The 23,037-nt window shown below is 46.5% G+C and overlaps 1 protein-coding gene across 4 annotated transcripts in view; it reads left to right on the forward strand.

Annotated features, from left to right (window-relative positions):
• LOC123374066 (SH3 and PX domain-containing protein 2A-like) overlaps nucleotides 1–23,037 on the forward strand; it is a 165,825-nt gene that overhangs the window by 94,645 nt on the left and 48,143 nt on the right. For all 4 annotated transcript variants that reach the window (XM_045023503.1, XM_045023504.1, XM_045023502.1 and 1 more), the window contains one exon: nucleotides 10,831–10,906. In XM_045023503.1, the coding sequence (XP_044879438.1) occupies nucleotides 10,831–10,906 (76 nt within the window). The remainder of the gene's footprint in view (nucleotides 1–10,830; nucleotides 10,907–23,037) is intronic.

Below are 23,037 nucleotides of genomic sequence, written 5' to 3' on the forward strand. Positions count from 1 at the left end.
AAGCTCTCAGACTTGCTGCGCTCAGGGGGACATTCATTGGATGAACAAACAGGCACGATTCCATAAGGGGTAAACCCAGTGTAAATGCTGTTGGCTTCAGCGGAGTTACCCCCATTTACAGCAGCGTAAGCGAGAAAAAGATCCGAGCCCAGTGATTGTAACTTGAACTGATTTGATGTAGCGTATGTCCAGATTCAACCCTACCCCACACGCTGATGCGACGTCCCCTGAAGTCAATGGGAGTTGTGCCTGTTCATTAATTTGGCACCTCTGGAGAGTTTGGCACCCCTGGAGAGTAGGGGATGGTACGAATGTAGCATAGTGTGTGTGTAATAAACTCCTTTATCTTACACACTCCCAGTAGTTGCTTTTCCTCCTACATCTCATACTCCTTCTGCCTTCTTGATTTGGGTTCCGCTCACTTTTCTCATGCACTGAATGCCAAATTGATGGAAGTCATAGGTAGAGCTACGATTTTGGCACGGGTATTTTTATTAAAAGTCACTGACAGGACGTGGGCAATAAACAGTAAATCACGGATTTATTGAAACCAGAGCCCCGGCGCCGTGGGGTCAAGCTGGAGCCCTGCCGCCGGGGGCTGAATTATTGGCATTTTCAGGAAGTCATGGAGGTCTCGTAAAATCACGGAATCCGTGACCTCCATGACTGACTTGTAGCCTTAGTTATCATCTTTTGCTAGTTGTGCCCGTTTTAACACTCACCTTTGTATGAATGTGTTATTTACGGCAGGGTTTGCATGGTTTATGTCACAGCTGCATTTGTGCTGGTGACTTCCCCATTTGCTCCAACCTCCTTTTGGCCCCGTGTAGAAGACCCTAGGCCTGTCTCTTTCTGCCTTAAGACTTATACTCTAGAAGTAGTGACAGAATCCAGTTCATCTTTAAAAGAGACTGGGAAGGGATGGTCCAGGGGTTAGGATTCTAGCCTGGGACTTGGGATAGCTGAGTTCATTCCTGGCTCCAGCACAGATGTCCTGCCTGATCTTGGGCAAGTCACTTAGTCTCTCTGTACCTCACCTGTAAAACAGCAGTTCCCTATGTGACAAGGGGGAGGATAAATTCATCAAAGATTGCGAGGCGCTCACATGTTACAATAATGAGGGCCAAATGAGGACCTTTGATGGAAAAAGCCTGAAATAGTTTTTGCCCAAACTGTCATTATTGTGCATGTTTAGGTCACACGGGGCTCACCGTGTACCGGGGATGCTAAGCTACGTTCATGGGACACTCCCTAGCTGCTCGGTGAAAGTACAGTGCTTCTGTCCTGCGAAGTGACTGACAGGTGGACCAAATGCATCCTTCATATTCAACCAGCATCTCCAAATGTCTTACAAGCTGGTTGCTTCCTAGGACTTAAGAAAAATTAGCATTTCTATATGAAAGATAAAAAATCATTTTAGCTGGGAAATGGGCCTTCATAGTGGGCTCTTTTTTGATGGATTATGGATGGGGGGAAGACCCAACCATTTCACTTTGATGCTGTATTGCTTGTAAGAGTTCCAAGATTTCTGTGGAAAATTTTCAGACCTAAAAATCCCTTTGAGAATTACCCCATCCTTTACAAGGTTGTTCTTTTTGTTTTACATGGATTTCCCTGCTTTTGTTTGACTGTTTCTCATGAATCACACTATATTTAATTCAGAACATATCCGAATACTGTAATCTTTGGTCATGTCAGCTGGAAACCCTGAAGGTTTTTGCTTAAAAGATTTTTTTTTTTAAAGGGAAACCAGTTGCTGCTGCTTCTCAGGGATTCTTGCTGAGCTTACACCCTTGGATGATATTAGCCTTGACAAGAGTGCCATATATAAGACACGGGAGGTGATTGTCCTGTTCTGCTTGTCACTGGCGCGGCTTCTAAGAGGTCCCGACCCCCAGTTTGAGAACCCCTGGTATAACTCCATTGACTTCAATGGCCTACTCCTGATCTACAGTGGCATGAGACAGCACAGAATCAGGCTCAAAGTGTTTTACAAACCCTAATTACTTCTCACAACACCCTGCTAGTGGAGAGTAGTGTTCTCTCCATTTTACAGATGAGGAACCCAAGACACAGAAAGGTCACAGACTTCCTCAAGGTCACACAGCAAACCTGTGATAGAGGGTAGAATTCAACCCAAGTCTCTTGACTACCAGCCTGATGTCTTATCCGCCCTTCTTCGTTTGTTAGCCCTGGACCTTAATTATCAAGATTCTAGATGTATGGTTGCCTTTTTCAGAATATAGTTTAGTACTGCTGGCCAGACATGCTCAAGAATAATTTACAATATCTATCTGATGCAAGAATCCATGCATAACTCCAGGTGTCTGTTTCCATATATCCCTGCTTCCAGTCCTTCTGTATGCAAATGGAGGTTTTTAATGAACAACTCCTTTTTAAATAAGGATTTGGGAAGCAGGAAGCTAATGCTGGCCCAGGCTTTCAAAGCAGACATCATTCTGGACCTGGGACAGCAGGTGAGAATGTGAATAAGTGGCAAAAACTCTTTGGGCTAAGGAAGAAACAAATGAGAGAGTGTAAAAATAACCCCTTGAAAATCAGTGCTGTTGGGTTGTTCAATAAGTAATAATCTTAAGGCTCCATTGTAGCATGTAATCTGCTGTAGTGCGTGGTGTGGAGATACACCACCTCAGCCAGAGCTTCTGAGGGCATTATGTGTGTGTTATCATTGTGACTCAAGTAGGAATGGAGGGGAAGTGTGGCTGCTGTGCTACCCCATCACAAGATGTCTGTGTGTGTGTGTGTGTGTGTGTGTGTGTGTGTGTGTGTGTTCTCTCCGTCCCCCTAGTGCAGGGGTCGGCAACCTTTCAAAGAAGAAGAGCCCTTTTTTTGTTTTTGTCTTTGACTGAAATATTTCGAGAGCCTCATCACACACAAAGCTACTCGTAGAGTTAGAATTGATCAACTAATAATAGTTGAACACATTAAAGTTATTACTACTCGCCAATAGAATCTAGGTGCTTCAGCGAGGACTGTACCAGACTGCCCACAGCCTGAGTGTGTGGCCACGGTGTTAAACCATGCTGGGTCCATGCTGCTGCATCTTCACTGATATCTTTAGCCAGGGTAGCTAGATTAAAGCTAGCAGAGCTGCAATCATGCTTCTGATTGCAACGTAGGCACCCCCTGTGTTTGTACAGTACCTAGCAGAATGGGGCCCTGATCTGGGTTGGGGCCTACTGATGTTACTGACATACAAATAAGTTTGGACCCATCTCTCCTGCAAATACTTGCATTCAGATTTGGGTTTGTTAAAATGCATTTGCTGCAGGGCCTGTAGAGACAGGACAGTCCCTCAAGTGAGGCTCTGAATAAGGCCAGGATCCTGGCAGGGGGTCACAGTAATGTGATGTCACTGTACAATATGTGCACTCCCTGGGGGCTGAGTGGTCTCTGCCCTTCTGAATCACGGGATGCCAGGAGCATTGCATACCTGAGATGACACAATAGCTACACCCATGCTGCGGTGGATTATGTGCTTATGAGAACCTCACCCTGGCTTTGTATCAGACTCCGAATCCCCTGCATGCAAACCTCCCACCTCTCTGCAGGGTGCCAGTCTTCCTTGATGACAAAGCAGGGTGCTGGGGTGCAGGAGGGGGTGTGGGGTCAGGGAGGGAGTTTGGGTCCAGGAAGGGGTTCTGACCTGGGGCAGGGTTGGGGTGCGGGAGGGGGTGCGAGGTGCAGGCTCTGGCCAGGAGGTGCTTACCACAGGCAGCTCCTGGCCAGTGGTGCAGCAGGCTGCCTGCCTACCCTGTCCCCACGCCGCTCCTGGAAGTGGCTGGCTGCTGGCATGTCTGTGCGCATCCCCGGTGGGGGTGGGTAAGGCGGCTCCATGCCCCCACCCCCAGCACCGTCCTCACAGCTCCCATTGGCCGGGAACCTCAGAGGCCAGCAGCCACCTCGCACCCCCTCAAAAAAACAGCTGCCCGCATGTGGCTCCGGAGCCACGGGTTGTGACCTCTTCCCTAGTGTGATGACAACTTCATTGGTCTCCACAGAAGGGGATGGGACCTTCCCTCTAGTAGGACTTGTTATGGCAGAAGCACTGTAAAGGGTTGCCATCATGCCTGTCCCATACCCTCTTCTCTTCAACCTGTGGACCCATGCTGGCCTGGGCATAACTGAGTCCTGAAGTCCCTTGTTTTCTTGATGCCTTCAGTAGAGTTGGAAGTGAAATGTTATTGCCTCATCTGAATGCACAAAACCAGTTTGCATCCTGTGGAGAGGAAAATACAGTATACAATAAATTGGGGCGTGCCAGAAATCTGCTCCTTTCGATCTAGTGGCCACGGTTTTCATTTCTTAAACTGGTTGTTTTTCATGCCTAATCTTAAAAAGCACAGCATTCTGCAATGTGAGAGTGACTCTGCATTGCTTTACAACAGGCCTGAATTGTGTCTGCATTTCTTTTCACCGGTGGCTGTTTTATAATTTGCTGAAAAGGAACTGATTTTTGTGAAAGCGTCACTTAGTGTTGGTAGGCATTAAAACTATGTGGTACCATAGCTTGCTGGGTAGCCTTTATGTTATCTGAAGTGTAAGTAAAGCTGCATCCATTCCAGATGTAAAGAAACCAGCAAGAAGACAGGTGCTATAATAAGAGGTCACATGGGTGTCTTAATCTGCTGGCCATAAGCTGCATGGAAAAGGTCATTCTTTTTGGGGGGAGGGTCAGTTCTGCTCAGTTAGAACAAAAGAACTAATTGCCAAACAGGATATTGTAGAGAAAATCTGCAGCGTCAGAGCTACCAAACATGGGGTAACCATCCCAGCCGATTAGCTTCAATGACTTAAATTTGGCCCTGAATTTCCCAAACCCAAGACTAATAGAAATTTTAATGATTTTTATTAACAGGCTATTTTTAATTTAAAGAATTCTCTTTTAGTGGGTTAAATTCTGCATTAATTTAGAATTTGCATCCCCTTCAATCCCATTAGGGTGACCAGATGTCCCGATTTTATAGGGACAGTCCCGATTTCTTATTCTTATATAGGCTCCTATTATCACCCCACCCCCATCCTGATTTTTCACATTTGCTGTCTGGTCACTCTAAATCCCATGATGGGTTATAGTTCAGTGCAGAATTAGGCTCAATGTTTGCAACCCCACACATTGCAGCATTGAACAAATCTAATACACTAGCTTAGGGCTTGATTCATGCTATCACAAGCTACCTGGCTATTTTTAGTGGGCTGCTCAAGCAGAGCAGAGTTCTACCTGAACTGGGAAGCATGCTTCCAGCTGCAGTGTAGTCAGAGGGCTCTGAGGCTTTAATCTCCAGTCACACTGGCTTGTTAGCTGTACACACAATGAGCCAGCTCCAGTATTGCCGCCCACAAGCATTCAAAAATTGAGTCAGGCCCCCTGAAATCCTGAGATTTGGCTAAAGATCATGAGAATTTAAAAAAAAATCATAAAAGTTGGGTTATTTTTATTAGCCTCCTGGTTTGTGAACCTTTGGGGGTGCACCTGGGTCAAGTTTTCCAGCTTTTCTCTGCAACCAGGAGGGCTAGAAACTTCTTCTTTTTTAAAAGAAAACTCAGATTCTCACACAGTCACTTGCCTCCAGGATCTGGGGCTTTAAGGAAAAACACCCAATAGCGGGATAACACATGCCACTCTTATCTGCTGTACCAGCCATGCAAACCGGTCGTCTTCATTCTGGTTGCGCAAGTGTAGCAAGGACTAAAATGTATCCACATGCATATGTTGGTCCAGATTATGAACCCCTGACTCGCACTAGCTAGTAATTACTCACATGAGTAATGCCATTGATTTTAAAGGGATTATTTGTATGGGTATCTGCTTGCCATTGTGAGTCACGGGTTCATAATCTGGACCACGATGTTTGTAGGCTTTCCATCTAAATACCTTTTAGCACAGCTGCAATGCTGAGATTGCTCAGTGTAAACCACAGTGCTGATGAGCAGTGCTTGTATAGGAAGTCCATCTGGGCACTCAAAATAACTCAGAGAGGTGAAGCCTGGAGTGGGTGGTTTTGGTGGTGAATTATTTGTGGCCCTACGTCTGTTATATCAAAAGGTAGAAGTTGCGTGTGTTTGTTCAGCATGATTCCATATGCTCATTTCCCACTTTCCACATACACTCCCTGTTTCCAAATGGATCCCCCACCCAGATGTCATGCTCACAACCTTCTCTTTGCACGTTTTATTGGTCATAGCTGGAGGTCCAGCAGTGTCCAGCCTAGGACACCTCACTGATTGATTCCTGATCATTTTCCAAAAAATGCAGCTCAGACTCACCTGTTCCATGCTGCCTACAACTGCCAACCTTTTGTCTCTTCCAGTCTCCGCTCCCCTCTTTCTCACACCCTGTGTCCTTGTGACATTGCCTTTGCTCCCACTAATGTACTTTCTGACACAGTGTGACGTGTTGCAAAGTTAAATTGCATTAACGAGAACAAGAGGACATTTGTGAAGCTCCCTCATTTTGAAGGAAAATAGCAATGTGTATTGTTCAAGTGAGGGACTCCAGGGGGAGTATTTTTGCATCCGCCATGTTTAAATGCGTAAGAATAATAATTTCCTATAGTATGCGAACACTTGCCATGCGCCTAGTCATTCTCATCTTCAAAACTCTCTGCAGACATTTAATTAAGCCACAACCCCGCCTCTTCCCCTTGCCCCCCGAAAACTAGAGAATCAAGCACTACTATCCCCATTCTACAGATGGGGAACTTGCGAAACAAAGGGATTTATTTGTTCATGGCCACTAATCAGTTCAGGAGCAGCGTGCTCTGACTGGAACTAGAAGTTCCTGGCTTGCAGCCCTGAGCTCAGTGTATTAGAATCTATCCTTTGTCTCTTTGTATCGTTCCATATTTGGTTTCATTTTTGTTAGAGATGGGCCGAGCTGCCAAGTTCTTCTTCGAGCGATGGTACCTATTGTATTCCACCGAGGGTTTACACGTGTGCTGTGTGTCAGGAGCCAGAGAACTAGAAAGTAGTAGTGTCCATTGGTCCGTGCGTGTGCCCTTGCTTCGCCTCGTGGTTTTGTCTGAGGCAATAAAGCAGGGGTGGGCAAACTAGGCACTGCGGGCCGAATTCGGCTCGTGAGCTGTTTTAGGTGTCCCGTGAGCCTCAACAGACGGCTCGGCCCCGCTCTGGCCAGGGCGCTGGGTCGGGGGCAGCATCATGTGGCTCGGCCCCGCTCCGGCCGGGGCGCTGGGTCGGGGGCAGCACCACGTGGTTCGGCCCCGCTCCAGCCAGGGCGCTGGGTCGGGGGCAGCACCACGCGGCTCGGCCCCGGTCCGGTCGGGGCGCTGGGTCGGGGGCAGCACCACGCGGCTCGGCCCCGCTCCGGTCGGGGCGCTGGGTCGGGGGCCGCACCACATGGCTTGGCCCTGCTCTGGCCGGGGTGCTGGGTCGGGGGCAGCACCACGCGGCTCAGCCCCGCTCCGGCCAGGGCGCTGGGTCGGGGGCCGCCGTGCCATGTGGCTCGGCCCTGCTCCTTGGAGGGAGAGCCCATTCCACAAGAGCACAAGCATCCACTGTGGCCACACTTCACAATGTACCACGTCCAGGCATATGTAGGGCAGCCAAGTGGAGTTCGGTACATACCTTTGCTTCACGTTACGCCTTGGTGGAGGACTGTGCGCTGGGTGCTTTGTTTCTTCATTCAACCATTCCATACTCTTCCTTGCACCCTCCTCTGAATTAGGGACTGCTTGTTAATAACCCTCAGCGGAATACAATAGGGACCATCACTTGAAGAAGAAGAGGTTACTTACCTGTAACTGGAGGTTCTTTGAGATGTGTGTGGTCCTGCCCTCCTTCCCCTCTGCTGCAGATCTGTTCGATTTGCAGTGGAGAAGGAACTGAAGGCGTGGTCAGTCCGCCCCACCCCTTACTGCCTCAGACAAAACCCTGGGGTGAAGCAAGAGCACGTGCATGGACCAATGGACACTACTACTTTCAAAGTCTCCAGCTCTGAACGCATGGTGCGCATGTGTAAACCCTCAGTGGAATAGAGATAGGGACCACACATCTCGAAGAACCTCCAGTTACAGGTGAGTAACCTCCTTTTTTTAATGTCCTGAGTAAGTTTCCTGCAGTGCAGGGATCATAAACACTCTCTTAGCCTCTTCCATTGGATTGTTGGTTTTCCACCATCTCATTAATATTTAGCAGCACAGAAGCCTTACCGTGTGTGCTTCCTCATGCATGAATGAGAGCAATGGGTTGACCATTCGTTACTTCCCTTTTCCCCGCAAGTGGCAGGGGTATGTTTGCAACACACACCAAGTTGCTGCATCTGTGGAAGCGCCCCCACAAGCGCAGAGCCCCCAGCAGCTGTCTGCTATACTTGTGTGTAAATCCATCCCTATCCAGTCACATCTTTGTTAGAAAGAGCTCTCCTGGCAGAAGCAAGAGCTTGGGAGGAAAATGTTGATTAGGAAAGTTTAGCCAGATTCTCCAGCTGTAGTTTATTGTATCTATTTTGCTGATATCCGCCCTTTAGATAAATAGTGCTAAATTATACACTTTGTGACCTTCTTGATGTGGTTAAAAAGGCCTGCATTAGCCAAGCTAATTTAACTCCAAGAATAACCCTGGGAGTTTGTGTCAGCTCCAGCTTGAGTCAGTCACTCTGGAGTAAAATGAGAATCATCTTCCTGGTTAAAAGTGTAGTGACAGCAAAACTGTAAGTTATACAGTGGCTTTTCCCACTGCCCCCCTCTCCCCCTTTAAATTAAACTTCTACTCATGTCCGACCCCAGGCACCCTGACTTCTACCTAGGAGAAAACAAAATTGCCAACAAAAATAATTCTTTCTCCATCGGTAGAAAAGCAAGTTATCTAACAATCTCTAAAGCCACAAACTATTTATTCACAGGGTTGGCTCACTGTTGGGGAAATGTAGGATCTTTTATTTTTTTCTCCTGCACAGATGTTCCTTCTACTCTTTTGCTGTGCCATGTGCTTAGAATGCTGAAGATGTTCTGTGCAGTAGAAGAAGAGAGGGAATCTGTTTTAAAAAAAAAAGCTTTTTTTTTCTTTTTTCTTTTTTTTGGCTGTGTTTGCAAAGCTTTTGGGATTTTTTTTTTAAAAAGGAAATCTGTTCAGGTAGCAAATGTTACTGGCTCCCACACCCCAGCTGGTTGGACATGTATCCTTTTTATATTAAGTGCTAATTAGATCCCCTTAGTCTAGCTGTCACTGCCATTGTAAATTTTTGTGTTGATCTGTATGATAGTAGATTCAGTTCAGGTGAAATGAGAGGGTCATACAAGACTTGCAAGGTATTTCCCCTAGCCCAAGCTTTTAGGGGGGTTGTGTCGAATGGGGGACCCAATGAGGGTTTTTTTGTGAGCCCCAAAACTGGGAGAAGATTAAAAAGACTATATAGCTTAGTGTATGTATTCTGACGTCATCACAGACTGAGTTAAAGTTGAGGACACACCAGATGGTTGGTAGGCATGGGACTGTCAGAAAGGTTAATACAACCTTCCTCCTTTGTCAAATCTCATGTAGTCCTGGACTGGGTCTAGGTTAGTCCTTGTGGCAGACCGTTCCTGGGGGTTCTCCATGGAACAGTGAAGTGCTGCAAGAACTGTTGCTTGGTGCTCTAAACCTCGGAGTCAGTCATGAACCCAATCCCCATCGTTAAAATGGACGTATATTACCTAGAGATCACAGGTCCCAGCATTTATTGCTTTATCTCGATCTGAGTGGAAAGCCATTGGAAATCTCCAGCGCTGCAACATGTAGTCTCTACAGCCCATGCTTTTGTAGTGAAGGGGTGGCTTGACTGCAATCTGCTCCATGTGATGCAGATTTAGTGCCGTCAAGTGCTTTGGCCCAGGGACTGTGTTTGTACAGCACTGAGTCCCATGGAGCCCTCGGTTGGTCCTCAGGCACTACTGTAATAGGCATGAGTAATAATAACAACATGGATGAGTTGGGGGTCTGCTGGGTTAATGTCTTAGTTTGCTGTAAATGTTCTCTATGGATGAAATTAACCTCTGTTCAGGGAGCCAGTAGATCATAAATGAGACTTCAGGGGTCCACAAGCCAGGTGCTCAGGGGTGAACGTCACCCTATGTGCATGTGTATCATATTTCCTTGTATACATTCTGCGCTTGTCCCCCTTTGTAGTATTGTTTTTGCATGTGTCTGCGAGCAGAGCATTGATGATTCTCCACATTCACCGTCCCTGCAGTTGTTTCTCTCCTGCTCTCTCACTCGGGGGTGTTGTCACAGGGATTACAGTGAAGTGGAAAACATTTCCATAAGGGTTGGAAACTCCTCTGCCCAGTGTATCCATCCCTGGGAAAGCAGGAGTGCTCTGTCTAAGGGAACAAACCCAGTGGGAATAGTTCTGCCAACAAGAAGACAGATTCAGTGTTTTATTAAAATAACCCTCTGGGTTTATTTCTGAGCAGCAGTTCTAGCCAGGTGGGTGGTCTCTCCTAGAGGGCAGGTGGAGCCTTCATCCTCACCGATCAGGGAGCAGAACGGGGATTGGAGACAAGGCATTTGTTTGGTAATGAAGGATCAGTACCTAATTTTAGAACTGCAGAAAGGCCAGATTCAGATATTTGCCTGGGCCCTGTCCCAGTGCGTACAAAGGAACCTACCTCCGTTTATTGGAGTGACTGTACCTTATGATACAGTCTCACTTGGACACTGTCACTCATTGCGGCCGTTTCTCTGATTTGTCAATCCTCTGTAAAACCACAGATGTTCTGAGAAATAATCCCTGCAGTTAGAGGAGACTGGGAGGAGGGTGAAGGACAGAGTGGCCCTATGTGCCCTCTAAATGTATTTCTGTTTCTGTTGCAGATGCAGCTTCTGGATAAATTCCCCATTGAAGGAGGCCAGAAAGACCCCAAGCAGAGGATCATCCCCTTTCTACCAGGTAACACCTTGATGATGGACTTGAACAGGGCAATGTAAGGAGTCAGCAACACATTCCATGACTGCTGAGCCCAGGCTAGGATGTAGGCACACAGCTTATGGTGACATTAATGAATCACAGGCTGCGTTAGCCACGCTGAGAGTCAGAGTGAACCACAGCGTCTGTTCGTGTCCAGCAGCCTCAATAAAGAAAGCTCTTTATATTCATTACAGATGGCCTCTCTCCTATCACAAGCTGCTACAGGGACAGGGATGTGTTGACTATCTGTAAATACTAGATAAGGGAATATTTTATGGAGGGAAAAGAGAATGAACATAACAAGTTTTTAATGATTTAAGAAAAAAATTACGCTAGACATTATGAAGCATTTTCTAATAGTAAGGCCCACTGGACAACATCACTGAAGTCCTATATTTAGAGAAGTTCTGAGCAGACTAGGTAGATCTGAAAGTCCAGCTGTGGACTGGCTGACTCTGATCATCAAAGGTAATAAAGGTTTTGCACCTGGAACTTAGTTGACAATTCTGATGATGATGCAGAAGCCAGGATAGGATCCACCTCCCTTTCCCATCGTGGAATAGGCAGTGACAGTGGGTGAAGAAAGAAGAAAAAGTTTATATTAGTTGGAAAAGCAAATAGATGCTATCCTGAATAGGCACAGGGAGCTGAGTTGTTAGGTAAGAAGGTGCCATTTTTACACAGTACCTTTTCTGGCCCTTAAGGAATAAAATACAATAAATCTAAATCCCACGTTCTTTCATTCTGAAGGACTAGTCAGGGGCTACGGTGGTGTGAATGTGGGGAACACCGATTGTATGCGATGCAAGAGAGAGCCTGAACCAAGGAGAACCATAGGGTGAGAATGGCTTACAGCACTAAGATCAAGGGGAATCCAGTGTGGAAAAGCGTATACAACAGGGGTTGGCAACCTTTCAGAAGTGGTGTGCCGAGTCTTCATTTATTCACTCTAATTTAAGGTTTCACGTGCCAGTAATACATTTTAACATTTTTTAGAAGGTCTCTTTCTATATGTTTATAATATATAACTAAACTATTCTTGTATGTAAAGTAAATAAGGTTTTAAAAATGTTTAAGAAGCTTCATTTAAAATTAAATTAAAATGCAGAGCCCCCCGGACCAGTGGCCAGGACCTGGTCAGTGTGAGTGCCACTGAAAATCAGCTTGCGTGCTGCCTTTGGCACACATGCCATAGGTTGCCTACCCCTGGTATGCAACATGTATGGGCAAAACCAAATGCAACTGCATGTTCCTATTTCTACAGGGTGGGCCCAGTTCAGCCTGCAGACATACCCATGCAGCTCCCACTGAAGCTAAAGGGAGCTGTGCATCCGCAACAGAGGGCAAATTGGGCCTCGTGTGTACAAAGAGGCTTATTTGAAAACAGGGCAAATGTGACGTTTCCTGCTGCTCTCAGGAAAGCTTAGAAGAGAGAGAGACACAAAAGGATATCGCCTCCCTCTACCTCTCTGCTTTTGTTTCAGTTCGTAGTCCCCCTTTGCTCCATTAACAGAGTCCACCTCCCACCTCCCTGCATGTCCTTCTCCCAACCTCACCTGCTGGCCTTCTTCATACTTCCCCGTATTGCTGGACTCTCTCCCCCATCCCTTGGTGCCAGGTATCCACCCTCCCTTTATTCAAATCCCCACTTCCATGAGGCTCACAAATGCAAACCCACCATGCCAGGAAACATTGCCTCCACGGGATGGCCACCGTCATCTAGGTCTCCTGACGCATCTCCTGGTGTCCATTTAGGCCCAGGTTCCAAACTCTTTATTCAGGCTGAACACCACACGTAGCTCCATTGACTTCTGCGGGACTTAGGATGGCCAGTCATCCCTAGTTGTGCAGGACAGTCCCTAACTCTGCATTTCAAGTCCCGGGGCTGGGCTGAATGACTCTGGGACAGCATGTGTCCCTGATTCCCTGTGGCACCGCTCCACGCCTGTCTGAGGCTCCAGGGCGGCGCCAGCCTCTTCCCAGCGGTGGTGGAGGCTGAGGTGGGTTTTAGCGCTACACCCCCCCACCACCATAAGGCCCTGCCCCCTGCTCTTCCTCTTGCCCCTGAGGCCCTGCCACTGGCCAGGCCAGAAACCAGAGCTGGGCAGTCGTAAAAGCTGCCCAGGGAGCCCCAGGGGGCAGGGACACGGACACGGGCCAAGGGATGCTCTTGTGCACTCTGGCCTCCCGCCCAGGGCAGGTGGAGGGTCTGGGACTCTCCATAGTGGCCCAGGCTCCCTGGGCAGCTCTCTTAACTGCCCAGCTCCGGCCTGGCTAGAGGGTGGGGCCTCAGGAGCAGGGGGCAGGACTCCTGCAGATGTTCCATTTTTGCATTTTGAAAAGGTGGTCACCCTAGCGGGACTCTGAGTGAAGTTAAGAACTCTTCAGCCTGAGTCGGGAGAACAGAATCTAGCCCATAGTTTCTCTGGGCCAAGGGACCTTCTCTTTCTTTGTCTCATACAGTTCTGAGTGCACCTCTGCTCCTTAACAAAGAATAAATAATTATGGTTTCCACTCACCACTAAGAGATCAAGGAAACTGACAACAGGTTATGTGCGTGAGAATTTCTGAGATACTGGCCAGTAAATATCCCTTTGCCCTGACACACTATCACTTCTACAGCTCAGTGAAAGAGTAAGGAGCATGACAGATCGCCTCTCCTTAGAGTAATTTCACATACTTTCATACAACCACTTCCAGCCGAGGTCACAGGGGAATGATCAGGATGGCACCCGGAAGACAAGGTCCAGGACACAGTTTGCTGTTGAAGTGCACGTTCCAGACCAGCTTTCTATTGTTTGGCTAGATGGCTTTGGCTGTTGGTCGGAAGTCTGGCTGGCTGCATTGAATTTCACAAAAGTGGAGGGGGCTAAGCCCATTAAAAGGTTAACTCTGCCTTTAGCTATAAAAATGGGATCCCGTGTCTTCCCTGAGGGGTGATAAAGTGAAGTTAAATCAAAGTCATAGTGGGAGGGTAAGGCCTATCTAGGAATACATTGCAGGCACTGATGCAATTTGAGGCTGAGCAGCTGCTGCAGTTGTTCAGGGAGAAGAGCTGAGTGGTTTGCAGGGAAGCAGGGCCTTGAAATAGTACAGTGCAAATGCACATGCCGTGAACGTCGGAGTCACAGCCTGACAGCACCCTCCACAGACCTTCTGAAAAGCTGCAGCGTGTTCAAGGCAGCACCGGCTTTCCTCATGCAACAGATCTCTTTCCTACAGACCTTTTGCAGCCAGATGGAGGCGGTGTTGTTTTCTGGTTAGAGCACAGCACTGCAGAGGCAGGAATCTGGGTTCTATCCCCCGGTGTGCCACTGACTTTCTGGGAATGTCACATTATATCTCCATTCCCCCAGTGGTAAAACGTGGTTAATCATGCTTACCCTTCCCTCCTACTCTAACGTGTTGTGGGATGAAAAATCCTCTCTATGGGAGAATTATTAATGTTCGTGCTCCAAGCTGACACAGATGTTAACATCTGTCTCGGCAGGTGAGTTATTCATCCTGTCATTCAACAGGCATTGACCAATTTATTGTGGTTTGCCCTCAAAGAAGTCTAGATAGGCGCTTCGCTGATTCCCAAAATTTGCCCCCATTCCTTGGTGGTGGTGGTGAGATATTGACGGGTGACCCTTATAGAGGAGTAGAGACCAATCTGTCCGTCATACGACAGCATTAACCCTTCCACCCTCCAAGGACTCTAGGGTAGGATATTGTTGTATTTCCCTAAAGGCGAAAAAAAATAAGATCAGGAAAACAAACTCGTTCTGACTTGGTGTCCCACATGGAGATGCTGCCAGACTTGAAGATGCTTCTGCCATAGTTTGTTAAACAAGGAGCTGCTATGTCAGTTCGCTGCCTCCTCCTTTTTTAGCTGCTGCTGATCTGTTCTTTGATTTACCAGTGCCGAAGCTTTGTAAGGGAACAAGCTGCTCTGAAGAGTGACTCCACTAAATGTCAAACAACGTCAGACTATGTTAAATAAACTAACTGCTGTAATTAGAATACACATGGTATTTCTACAGCCAAAGTGGCTGGTTATTGAAACAAATACCTGGCTATAAACTGTCCTAATTAAAAAGCAGGCACGAAAGAGGCTTGTATTTGAAACCTGCTTTTACAAGGGCATCACAATCCCCTTTGTTTATTATGAGCCTGATCATACGTGGTGCAGAGTGCTTCTTTCTGCATGGTGTTGAGTGCCCTAAACTCCGGATTGTAGTTTGAGGGTCCTTGGCATGTCTCCAAATCAGGCTCTATAAGAAAGAATGGAGCACATGACAGCACACATACTCCTGGATGTAAATACCCGAAACCACAAGTAATGTGGTTGTGCCTTCTCCCAATAACTATATGATTTCAGATGCAAAGAATAAAGGGACCCCTTTTCTAGGTCACTTTCCAATGGAAAAACGCTCGTAAAAGACTGACTCACTGGGTCACACTTAGCCATTTTATTACTAGTGACAGCAGAACAGGCAGAGTAGTTGATGATTAAGGCTGAAGTGGATGGGTAGATTGCATTTATGTGAATCACCTGCTGTAGCAACTGGGCTAGAATTAAGGAATATTCTTTAGAGGCTAGAACATGGGAATGGGGAGTCAGGAATCTTGGATTCCGTTTTCAGTTCTAGAAGGGAGTGTACTCTAGTGGTCGGAGCGGGGTGGGGTGGGGGGTGAGTCTGGGCTCTATTCTGGAAGGCAGTGGGCCGTAGTAGGAGCAGTAGGGGGCTGGAAAGCAGGACTGCTGATTACTGTGTGCTGGTGTTATGGAATATTTTCTAGTGGCTAGAGTGGGGAATTTAGAGTCAGGGCTCCTGAGTTCTATTTCCAGATTTGGGAATGAGTTTTCTTTAGAGGTCAGAGGTGAAGACTGCAGGTCAGGACTCCTCATCACTGTGTGTTTTTATTGCAGTATCATTATTGTTCCTCATCCATGTCCTCACTTTTATTTGTTACCTTCACTCATCGTATCACTTCTAACATTAGCTTGGGGAAGGGACAGTAGTTATCTGTTTGTAGATTGTGCCTGCCTGTATTTGAATACTGTAAAAATAATAATACCAATAAATTCCTGACTCTGCCACTGACATGCTGTTTGATCTCAAGCACGTCATGTAATCACCTTGTGCCTCAGTTTACCCATCTGTGAAATGGGGATAAGAAGGATTTATTTCAATTTACAGACAGAAAAAAAAACCTATTGCCACTCCAGTCAGTTTGCTTGTCTGTTGTATTCTGCTCCCCGTCCCTTTGTCTGTGTCGATTGCAATTAGTCTTTTTTGTTCGGACAGCATCCTTTTGCTGTGGGTTTGGTTCCTGCCAGAGGAGGGTGATGGAATGGCTGATGATCATAGCTGGTTTATTGAACTGCAGCTTTTCCATGTGATTTTCATTGTATTGCAGTGGTAGTGATTGGCCCTTCCACACTAAATCCTGCTGTTTCTGAGAGTAAAAGCATGCAATGTGTCACAGCGTTCTATATCTGTCAGCCTGGGAATGTCTGAATTGGGTTCACTGGGGACTGGAGTTTGATTTTCCCCCTCCATTTTTTCTTTTAATTTTCAATTCTCCTCCTGCTCCCAGACACCAGCCTCTCCAGGCAGATGCTTTCCAGCACTGATTCCATTGATGATCAGCCAGGGGCAGTGCAGATGCTGCTTTTTGTTCATAAGGGGTCCGCAGAAGTCCATGGCAAAACTGCCATTGGTAGAGCTGTCAGGAAAATTGTATGGTTATTTCTCAAAATATCCTGAAGGTTTTAAAAAAAATAATTCACATTTTTTGGTGTATATTTTTCCTGTTGTCTTCTTTACACCCCATTTTCCCATTTCACCACTGGAAAAGGAGGGGGAGGGAATATGAGAGAAACTGTGTGTGTTCAGGGATAAGAGGACATGGAAAACTTTTTTTTTTAATAGAAAATCTGGAAAACTTAAAATAAAGAGAGAGAGAGAGAGAAACCCATGAAAGCTTTTCATGGAAAAAAAGATGATTTTCATTTAAAAGAAATTTCAAATGAAAAATGTTGATCAGCTGTAGTGAGGGGATTGTGGACAAGCCCGTTATAACAGCATGTCATTAATGTCCTTGTCAGCTGGTGTTCAAAATATGCTGCCTTTATGCCCTGATCTGTGGAAAATCCACACCCCAGAGCAACGCAGTTACACCGAGCTAACCCCCACTGAAGGCAGCGCTATGTCAGTGGGAGGGCTTCTCCTGGCAACTTAACTACTACCTCTCGGAGAAGTGGAGTACCTACGTCTTCACTAAGTGCTACAGGTGCGCAGCTGCAGCATAGTAAGTGTAGACAAGCGCTAAGTCACATACTCCTGTTGTTACTGCAACACAAAGAAAAGGTCATCGTTTGCAAACGCATGATCCCCAGTTCCAGAAACACAGATCTCAGCATAAACCACATCAGCCCAAGGAAACTGGGCTCTAGAAAGATGATCAGCTACAAGAGCCGCTCCTTTTGCTTAGCTTTTGGAAGGCAAGGGCGGGTCTGTCGTGCTCCGGTTGAAGGCAGTGGTGAGTGCATGCAGAAAGGGACCATATTGTTCAGTGTCACCTCCAGCAGCAGTGGCCCCAAAGGCTGGATGAATTGTGGAGGTTTCCATTGCTGTAGACAATAAGCGTAAGCTAAAGTCAGAGAAAGCGTAAGAACCTGGATGGACAGAAGCCAGCTCCATTTGTTCACACAGAGGCCTTGAAAGATGCTGTAGGGCATGACTATGGGGGATAATTTGATCGCTCTGGCTGTTCAGTTACAGATCCCCATGCCATCAGTAAAGAAGGTGGCTTGTCTTTCAGGTGTGCCACATCCTGGACTAGAGTTGGGCTCACACCCTCAATCTTTATGGGGACTCAGACGCTGACCCCACACTCCAGTTTGAGACTCTCTGTATCTTGCACTGATTCCCACAAGAAAAAGTTGAGCCCGGGCTTCAAATGAGCCCTGAACCCTCCTGCGTGACACCTGAGCCCTGCAGAGACATGTAGAGGTTGTTTGTGTGAGCCTTGCCAAAAGGGAGGTGGCCCTCACCACCCTTCCTTTTCCTCCCCTTCACATTCCCTGCTCTGTGCAAAGGAAAACACGCAGCCAAGGGGGATTGGCTTTTTAATTCCCAGATTCCTCCCCGCTTTTGGGAAGTTGACTCCCTCCCACCTTGCTGAATATCACAGGGAGCCATGCAGGCTCGGAAGCAGGCTGGACCCAACAACGTAGGCGAGGTGGCAATTCAGGATACACCCGCGTATCAATTAGGTTCCAGTCTTCCCCTCCACAGCTCCCTGCTATTCTGAGGTGGAGTCTGCATCAAAGAGGCATTTTATCCCTTCTCTGTCTTTCTCTCTTGTCCCCTTTTACTCCTCCCGCTAAAGGGAGGAGAATCACTAAAACAGTGTTGCCAAGAAGATGTTTCTTTGTCAGCACTTCTCTTAAAGTTGAGATGGGAGGCCCCCAACTAAAATCCCAGATCTGTGCATCCCCAGGAACCAGTCACTCCGTAACATTAAATGCACCGGGCCATTTTCTGGCCTCTTGCATACCCAGTGATCGTAGTGATTTAATTAGGAATGCATGGGTGTAAGAGGGGACAGAATCTGACCCTAGCTAGCCATAATTAAATAGTATAAATGGATATGAATAGGGGTACCTATTTCGCATTGCTGGGTGGCAGGACCCAGCCACCCTTCTACTGGTTCCACTGAAACTATGCCTCTGCTTGTTTATTTTTAATTTGTTTCTCAGGTGCCACATCAGTTACCTGGGAAGAGACCCCAGTGCTCTTCCCCACCTATTGGTGAACCATCTTGTTAATCAGGATCACCTGCCATGGTGCCGGCTCAAATCCACAACTCAGGAAAAGTTATGCCTAAGGATTAGTGTCTTGACTCATCCTTGAAAGTACCAAGACCCAGGCTCAATCTGACAGGAGTGTCTAGGGCTTCCTCCTCATTGCTTGTACCCGAAAGTGTACCACAGTCACAGCCCACACGAGACTTCTGAAATAGGGAGTGCACTCATTTTGGGGCACAAGTAACAGGGATGCCCCATACAGGCATTCTAAGCTGGACCAGAGGAGCAGTAGGACGCCCGGCTCCTGGCATTTGCATGCCTGTTTTGGGGGGGGATTTTGCAGGAAGAGGAAGATCCCATATGATTGTAGGAGGGAGGGTGACGCACTTCTCAGGATACCCAGGACTGGGAGTCATCTTGTTATCCCCTGACTACTGCCAGAGGGCGTCTTTCTTGTGGTAGCTGGGTGTCAGGGAGCTGACACTTCAAGCCCTTCAGCTGCTCAGGCACTCTCCTCTGGGCTATGCCAGCCTTGCCTTTGCCAGGCGAGTTAACAGTAGGTGGATCCCAGTTCCTGAGTGCCTTTGAATCATTCCCCTGTGACATCCAGCCCGACACTGGCCACTCAGAGAAATCCCAGATCCTCTCCCCCAAGGGAGCAGTGTACCTCAGTTTAACCTTAAACCACCGTTTCTGTATAACACACAGTACTTGTGAGCTCCTACAATAAAACAAAAGGAGATTTATTGAAGAAAAAAGAAAGATTTAACTAGAAACAAGAGAGAGTGGTGGAAACAAATGTTTATAATATGAAAAAAAAAAGGTCTACACTTTCCTATTGATGAAAGCAGATCCCCCTCCCCCCCCCAAAGTTCAGTGCGTTGCAGAGCTGGCTGGCTGCACAGGAACATGAGGCTTGGAAAGTTACAAGCTTTTTGTAGATACCTTCTGTGTTATTCTTTATGAATAAATATCCTGCACGACGTATGTTTGGTGTAGTGAGTATGTCAGGGCTGAGGTGAAAGCTGTTTGCAAAGTACAGGGCATTCTTTGGTAAGGGGTCTCTGTGTCACAGAGGGGGACCCTATACACTGCTACCTCGATATAACGCCACCCGATATAACACAAATTTGGATATAACGCGGTAAAGCAGTGCTCCGGGGGGGCGGGGTTGCACTCTGCAATGGATCAAAGCAAGTTCAGTATAACACAGTTTCACCTATAATGCGCTAAGATTTTTTGGCTCCGAAGGACAGCGTTATATCGAGGTAGAGGTGTCCTTTGAAAGTTCAGATGCGTGTCAGGTTTGAACCTCTGAGCGTTGAGAGCTTCCCATCACTAATTGGCAGACAGGTACTGCGCAAAGGAAGGGGATGTGCAGTGTGAAGAATGGGCCATCCCAATCTGCTGGTCTGGGGAGTCCAACCACCTTCACTTCTACAGGGAAGTCGTCCCCAACCCCTCCCCCCCTCGAACCTCCCTTCATGGGATGCACTGAAAACTCCAGAGCAGGCTTGGAGAGTTTCCTGGTCTCTACATGGGAATAGCCATGGAGAAGACACTAAGGGCCAGGGCTGGGATTGTCAACAGAGCCCAAAGGAGTTAGACACCCATCTACTATTCAGCACCATTGTGTGATGGGCTCCTAAATCCCTTAGGCCCCATTGAAAATCCCAGTCTTTTCCCCTTCTTCCCCTCTCTACTTATTGTTTCCGCAGTGAAATGCACTTAACCTGTTGTTTAATAACCAGTTCGGTTAACGCCCAAGTCCCATGAGAGGGAAGAAAAAAAAACTACAGCTCAAAGTTACAGTACATGATTCAGAAGGCCCATACCTGGGAGAGCCGAGAAAGGTGTGACTGTAGCAACAAATGAGCTGTTGACTTGCACACAGCCCAAATAGTTGAATCTGGTGAATGATGGCATAGGCGGAGTATGTTTGCAGCAAAGTCTGGTAACTCCCTGTTTTGAACAATGCAAAGGTAGTTTGAATAACCACTAATAAATATTGTGTGGGAACTTTTCTTGACTCAGTTTCAGCTCCTCACTTGCAGGCTGCAGCAGAAAAGTAGATCTGCCAATGAACTGCATCCCAGGTGGCTATACGTGTTTTCTTTCAATAATGGCTTTTATATGGGGAAGAGGAAGCTGAGGTGAAGAACTTGAACAGGTTTGCAGATGCAGCAGGATTTAATACACGGTGAACACCAGCCGTTTTCTCTCTGTTACTTATTATTATGTCACAGTCCTGTTATTTTTATGCAGGGTGAGAGAAGATGGAGCATTATTTTCAGACTGCTTGAGATGGTATTTTCATACATAAATGGAAATGACATGAGGTTATCCTAATGGTTAGAATTATGGTGATGTTTGGTTGCTGTGGGCCATATTCTGATCTCATGCTGATGTAACTCAGGAGTAAATCCTTTAAAATTAGAATCTGCCCTTTTATAATTTGTTAAATGTTGCTGAAGTTGAGTGTCTGCATTGCCTTGGAAGCATTTTCTGCATTCCTTCTTCACACCTTACCGAAGCTAAATGCCCAATGCTTTCAGTGGGAGTTTTGAATGAAAAGGACCCTTAGAAATTACAAAAGAAGACTCAATTGAGCTGTCTTATTAAAGGCTCTTTTCTGAGCTTAAAAGGTCAATGTCAGGTTAACATTTAAAAATAAATATATTTCTTTATTTGTTTTAATAATAAAACCCTGGATTTATCTGATAAACTAAAAGTATTTTTTTTTAAATCTGATTTGGTGTTCCCATTGTTTACTTTTTTGCATTTCACTGAGCCTGAATAATGAAAATAGATTAGTTAGTTTCACTTCTGTTTAAACTTACTTTCACTTCCTGGTCCTCATGCACTAGCAGAAACAACAAGGAATCCTTGTGGCACCCTAGAGAGACTAGCAGAGTGTTCCAAACACTGCAGAGGAATTTTTAAGCCACTGAAAAAAAATTGTTTTAATTGAAATGTAAAGTTATAAAAAAACACCATAAAATGTCTATTGAAGTTAGATTTGGTCATATCTTCTGTGTGTTTGTTTGTGTGTGTGTTTTTAAAATAACGTGGGCCTAAATCAACCTCAATAGCATCCTTTAATGTGTACGTTCTACTTCCGCTGACAATATGTGTATATCGGTTTCATGGTTTGCATCCTTTCTAAGCCTTATATTGCTAATATTAAGTATAGTGCTATTCTATGTTAGAAAGGCCTGCTAGATATTGGGAAAGTTCAATCAACTAGTTTTCTGATGATCTAATGAAGTGTGATGTTATCTTCGCCTTCTGGTGAGCTGCAGTTTTAGAAGTACCTGTTGATAAAGTAGAATTTTCTTCCTTGTTAAGAAACTATTGTGGAAAATTCATCTCCTGTTTTCTCTAATGAGAGTAGAATGGATTTCCTGTCCGTTCGGCGCTTGAAGGCAAAGCAAGGAATGCTGGGAGGAAATGACCATTATTTAGTGAAGCAGACTGTGGAATTGCAGATCTGAAAAGAAAAAAAAATCACTCATTCCAGACTTAGCGGAGGTATTTTTAGGTCTTGAGTCCTTTATAGTTGGAAGGCAAAGTTATTGTGCATGTAGGGTCATGTGGTGCCTTTGGCTACTTATTGAGGGACCTGCAAAAATAGCTTTCAGACAGCAGCTCCTTCCTTTCTGAAGGAAAGGATTGTGTCTCAGCGACCTGAATTCTAATTAGTACCATGAAATGGAATAAGAGAAGAGAGTATTCTGCTTTGCATACCGATCCTGTTTCAGAAGCATAGTAAAATCTTTCAGCGGCTTGAAATGTTGTAAGGACTTGGACTGAGACGTAGCTTCACAGCGAAAGAATTGATAAGCGAGTTTGTTTACTGTTTAAGGCTGAGATCCTGCCATGTGTTGCATGCGGGTAGGCTGCGGTGCCCGCATGGAGCTCTGTTGCAGTCAGCGGGGCTCTCTGCCAGTCCCACAGTCTGCTCTCATGCAACCAATTGCTGGAGCAGGGCCTAATTTTTAAAATGGTTTTTGAAGTTTTCAGATTTTATCCATTAGTCATTCCTGTTTTAAAAAACCTGCACTATTTGACCCAGTTCCTCAGCTGGGCTCTCCCAGCACACAGGGCCGGCGCTTCCATTAGGCGACCCTCGGCGGTCGCCTCGGGCGCCAGGATTCGGGGGGCGGCATTTTGTGCGCTCCCCACGGGGCGCATGGGAGCTTCCGGTTCCGCTCCCGTCGCGCCGTCGAAGAAGGACCTTCTGCCGACGTGCCGTGGAAAACAGCGGCAGGCAATTGAGCAGCTCAATGACTGCCGCTATCGCCTGCGGCAT

Source organism: Mauremys mutica, chromosome 7, assembly GCF_020497125.1.
Source record: "Mauremys mutica isolate MM-2020 ecotype Southern chromosome 7, ASM2049712v1, whole genome shotgun sequence".
Lineage (NCBI taxonomy): Eukaryota > Metazoa > Chordata > Testudines > Geoemydidae > Mauremys > Mauremys mutica.